General features: G+C 31.9%; 1 protein-coding gene across 1 annotated transcript; it reads right to left on the bottom strand.

Moving 5' to 3' along the window:
- Window positions 1-328: 328 nt before the first annotated feature.
- LOC129887177 (alkane hydroxylase MAH1-like) lies at window positions 329-1,956 on the bottom strand. Its single transcript, XM_055962165.1, has one exon. The coding sequence runs from the start codon at window positions 1,954-1,956 to the stop codon at window positions 421-423; it is 1,536 nt and encodes a 511-aa protein (XP_055818140.1). The 3' UTR covers window positions 329-420.
- Between the last annotated feature and the right edge of the window lie 3,574 nt (window positions 1,957-5,530).

Here is a 5,530-nt window from a genome sequence, read left to right as displayed (position 1 = left end):
GCATTAGTTCTTGAGTAAGCAAGACATTGTTAGAGATGGATCAATTTTTCATAAAATCAGCTTGGTTATGAGATATAATCTTAGCTAGGATACTTGTTAATTTACCATCAAGCAATTTAGAGATAACTTTAGAAATAAAACTACTTAAACTAATAGGGCATGAAATTAAGTCTTAAGTAAAACAAATAAAAAGCTAAGTTACACTAAAAGAGGCAAAAACTTGTCTTTATAATCAATTCTTTCCTCCAACATATACATTATCACATGAACAAATTACATTAACTTCTTTATCTTTTAGAGCTTCTCAATTACAACTTGAACATAAAACATAACAAGGAAATTAAATATACTTTGCATAGTCAAGAAAATGGCATTAAGTCCACAGAAATTAAAGCAAACATAGTAGAAATATAATACTAATTAAGTCCATCTCTTCTTGATTCTGGCTTTGAAACCATGTTGCATGTAGAGAATAATTGAGACATTAGGGAAAACTTTGTGTCCTTTGATCACTTCAACTTGATAATTATGTATGATAGAAGCAGCCACAGCTTTCATCTGAGTGAAAGCCACTTCTTTCCCTAAACAAGTCCTTGGCCCTGCATTGAAAGCCAAGAACTTGTACGAAGGCTCATGCCTAATTGTTCCTCTCTCAGTAATCCATCTCTCTGGCTTAAATTCTAAACAATCTTTTCCCCATATCGATTCCATCCTCCCCATTGCATACAATGAGAACACCACTCTCATTTTAGGATGAACATGGTGTCCACTTGGAAGAACATCAGGTTCTAGTGGAGTCTTATGTTGGAATGGTACCGGTGGATATAACCTTAGTGATTCACACAATGATGCATGCAAGTAAGTTGCATTTTTCAACTCGCTCGTGTTAAAAATCCTCGGTTTAGATGATGATGATCTCAACGAGATAATTGCCATGAGTTCTTCCATGATCCTTTTTTCAACCTCAGGGTGAGTAACGACTAGCCAAATGAACCATGTTAGTCCTGAGCTAGTCGTGTCACGCCCCGCGATCATGAGGTTCAATGTGGTGTCCCTCAAGAACTTGTCATCAAAATTTAAGCCGTCATCTAACATGTATGAAGTTAAGAGATCATAACAACCCCCTTCTTCATCTTCCTTTGATTTTGTTGCAATATTGCTCAATTCTTCGCGTTTCATCGATATGTACTTGCTTATAACTTGATCAAGAACATGCCATGCTCTAGTCAATTTGGCTTCATCCCCAATACCTAGCCATTGTTGCAACTTCCTAACACTTTTTGGCAATAAATGTCGAATGAACAATACTTCTTCAGCCTCATCCATAGCTTTCGAGAAGGGAACACAAGGGAATTCGATAGAGAGGCAGCCAGGATCATACCCTGTAATCAATAGACATGTTGTGTCAAATGTAAATCTTTGAAAAACATCTTGCAGATCAACAATTCTGTTTTCCCTAGCCACAATTTCAAGGACAGGAACAAGTCCATTTTCAATCTTGTCCCAACTAGCTTTCACCAAACAATTATAAAACCTTTGATGAGTGATCAAACTCCTAGCATATTTCCTCTGTTCCTTCCATAAATCCAAGTCAGAATTGAATATCCCATCTCCCAAAACATCAAATATCTTCTTGAACTCTTCCCCTTTTGGGAAATTGGCGAAATTCGCGCTCATAATGTAATGCACATTTTCCGGATCTATTGTGCCAAGAATGTCCATGTTAGTGAACCATGGACCTTTTAGCAAGAAAGTTCCACCACTTCTTGAAAATACTTCAAAACACCTTTCATGTATTCTGTTTACATGGAAAATTAGACTTGGAAACATTCCAAGAAATGGCCAATTCCATGGTGCGCCACTTCTATCACCTAAAGCCCAAAATACAAGAAAACAAAAGATTGCAACAAAAAACTCAAAGTAACCAATTGAGGACATTACAAAATTGAGAACCATTTCTTGTTTAGTGTTGCTCTTTTGCCAAAGGTTACTTCATGATTTATAGTCTAATTGATTACCTAACAATCTACTTTGACGTGTATATCTAACATATAGTCAAAAAATATGTATCATGGTAGGATCATATAGAATACGAAAAATGTATAAGCACTCGGTATTTATTAAAATTAATCAATGAAAGACACGTGTCTATCATATGCACATTGTCACTTAATCATAGTTAAGATTGTTTGATCATGTGAAATGAAATCATGAATTGAAACTATCAAATTGCCTCGATTTTCTATACAATCTTACCAAACAAGCAAAAGTTCATAACAAAAGTATAATGCAATATCACAAAACTATTCTATAAAAAATACAATATTTATTGATCGAACTTTAGTTCAATAAAAAAGTAAAACTAAACATGAGTTATAGTTTGCTACTCTTTAATATAATTCTCCACATAGTACATACTTGATTTTAATTAGGTTGGTAATAATAAATAAAGTAGGCGCTTGTTAGAAGTAGTAAAAAAATTTGTTGGTGAGAGTAATAGTTATATCCGATATAAATGGATTAAAGGTTGGTATAGGGAAACCCTCCTAACTAGGTTAACTATTCGAAATCATGAGATTACATGGTGTATGTTGGTTATAAGAAACTCCCCAGTTTTATGCACTCTTTATGATATGCTTTTCACTTGTTATGGTCATTTTAAGTATGTTACTCTACGTATCTGATTATGCAAGGCTACTGATTTAAACTCATCTATATGGATAACCGACACTTATGTATGAACTCAAACTATTCCTCAACAGTCTCTTTATTATGATTATGATTTTAGAAAACATTGTTACAAAATTCCTTCATATTTTATTTTATTTTATATGACTATGTTGGTGTCCCTTCCATACTCATTACATTCTACGTACTGACACATACTTTCTGTGTTCTACATTCTTTTTATGATCTAGATTCTGGCGTCCATTCACAGACTCGTGGCTAGTAAGATTGCAGCATTTCCAGTCAACTTTTGGTGAGCCCTCCTTATTTTTGGGACTTCATGAATTCAGTATTAGATGTTTCTTTAGTTGTTGGTTGTTTGACTATAATGGTAGCTGAGATCCATGTCCCGGCAGACTTAGTTCTTCATTTCAGTTAGTAGAGACTTTGTTCATACATTAGAAATGTTGTCCCATAAATTTTCTTGACTTCATCATTTAGTATTATGTTAAGCATGTGTTTCAACTTTCGCTTTAGTTTTCATATTGTATGCTTTGATATGTATGCCAAGGATTAGCTTGGGACCACTTAGGGTTCCAGGTACCTAGTTTGAACTAGGGTGTAGACTCAGATCGTGACACAATAACATGTCAATCCAAAGCTTAGAAAACCTCATATATCTCATGCCATGACAAATAATTCCAAGATACTCTATCAAAAGTTTTGATTATCAAATTTGAAAATAACATTACCATTCACATTAGGCACCGTTATATTATGCACTAGCTCTTGACTAAGCAAGACATTGTCAGAGATGCGTCTATTTTTTCATAAAATCAGTTTGGTTATGAGATATAATCTTAGCTAGGATACTTGTTAATCTACCATTAAGCAATTTAGAAATAACTTAGAAATAAAATTACTTAAACTAATATGGCATGAAATTAAGTCTTAAGTAAAACAAATAAAAAACTAAGTTACACTAAAAGAGGCAAAGACTTGTCTTTATAATCAGTTCTTTCCTCTAACATATACATTACTACATGAGCAAATTACATCAACTTCTTTTCCTTTTAGATCTTCTAAATTACAACTTGTACGTAAAGCATAACAAGGAAATTAAATATACTTTGCATAGTCAAGAAGATGGCATTAAGTCCACAGAAAATAAATTACGCCTACTAAGGACAAAATGTTAGTTTTTGAAAAGCGTGAAGAGTAAATTTTTTTGACTTTCATATTTTAACTATCATGTGTATGAATTTTCTATTTGAGTTATCACTAAATGTTTATCGAAACAAACCTCAACTATTAGTTATTCACTTCCAATTGAACAATGGTGATATTTCAGATAGAAAAAGTGAACAATTGATAATTGAGATGTGTTTCGATAAATATTTGGTGACAGTTCAGGTAGAAAATTCACACCTAATAATTCATGTATGTAACTCAATAAATTGGGATACTAATTTAGGTTTTTTATTTTTATTTTTAACTATAGTAATTTTGAAGAGTAGCAATTTGTATTTATCAATTTAGGTTCTTTTTTGTATTTTTTTTATGAAGTTGGTTAGTAGCAGGGTTGTCACAGTCAGTTGAGTAAAGGGTGGCTTTCTTTTTGCTTACATTGTTTTTAGATTTGTTGTTACTTGGAATTAGTTGGGTTCATATGGGTGATATTTACTAAATAAGTATAAATAATTGATTCGGAATGAATAAATTAAATTAGTAGTGGTACACTCCCAAATTCGAATTAATAAAATTCAAATTTTTAATCCCTCTCTAATTGTAGGTGATTTTCTATTGAATTGCAGAACATCAAAGACTATAGAACACACTTGTTTTAGAATGGCGATGAAAATATAAATAAAAAATGGTTAAATATACTTATGTACTATTAAAAAGAGTTTAAATATATCATCTTGATACATTCAGTTTAAATATATTCTTTTTGTTATACTTTCGATCTAAATATACTCATCTCATTATATATCGACATAAATTTGCTCTTAATTTTAACGGAGTGACAAGCTCAAAATCAAATTACCCCCCTTCAATTTTAATTATTTTTTTTTAGAAATTCACATGTGCAATCCATCCACGACCCATTTCCTCCACTTTGAGTTTTTTTGTTTTTTCTTCATCATCTTCTTCTCTTTTAAATCACAAAATTGAAATGGTAAATTTGGTTGTCACATGTCTCTCTTCAAAATTAGGTGTAAATTTGTGCTAAAGCATAATGAAAGAAGTATATTTGAATAAAAAAAATAAGAAATTTTTGTTATAAATTCATTAAATTAGTGGATTGTCCATATTCTCAATACATGAACTACTTAGATTCATGTATTATATTCCCTAGGTTCTATGAGCCATTTTGGATAAGAATGTATCTAGTAATTAAGGATTTAACATAGTGACTTTTGGAGTGACTTCTCAGCCTACAAATAGGTTTGTCATCCATCTTTGTAAGTGAGACTCGAAAACATTTGAATAAGATGTTCGCTACTTCTACTCTCCTCATCTCTTGTCTATATATATTTCTTATCCTATATTACTTATGTTTTACAATACGTTATCCGCACGAGACTCTAGCCAATTGAGATTGAGTTTTAGTTTTTTCTTTAGCTCATATTTTGGTTGATCTTGTTATGAGAAACAAGAAGGTAACTGATACTACTGCAGTCAAGATATTATATTCATAAAATTAGGTATGCATTTTTTAGAATTTTTTTTGTGATTTAGAAATAAGTTTCAATCGATACTCTACAATACAATACTGTTCGGTCACTAACATTGATCAAGAACCAAATGCACATATTCCTATTGGTTGAATATTCTTTGCTCCACAAAATTTCTTAAATGG

Source organism: Solanum dulcamara, chromosome 1 (assembly GCF_947179165.1).
Source record: "Solanum dulcamara chromosome 1, daSolDulc1.2, whole genome shotgun sequence".
Taxonomy (NCBI): domain Eukaryota; kingdom Viridiplantae; phylum Streptophyta; class Magnoliopsida; order Solanales; family Solanaceae; genus Solanum; species Solanum dulcamara.
The sequence above is the reverse complement of the archived record's forward strand: the minus strand, read 5'-3'. Positions and strand labels throughout refer to the sequence as shown.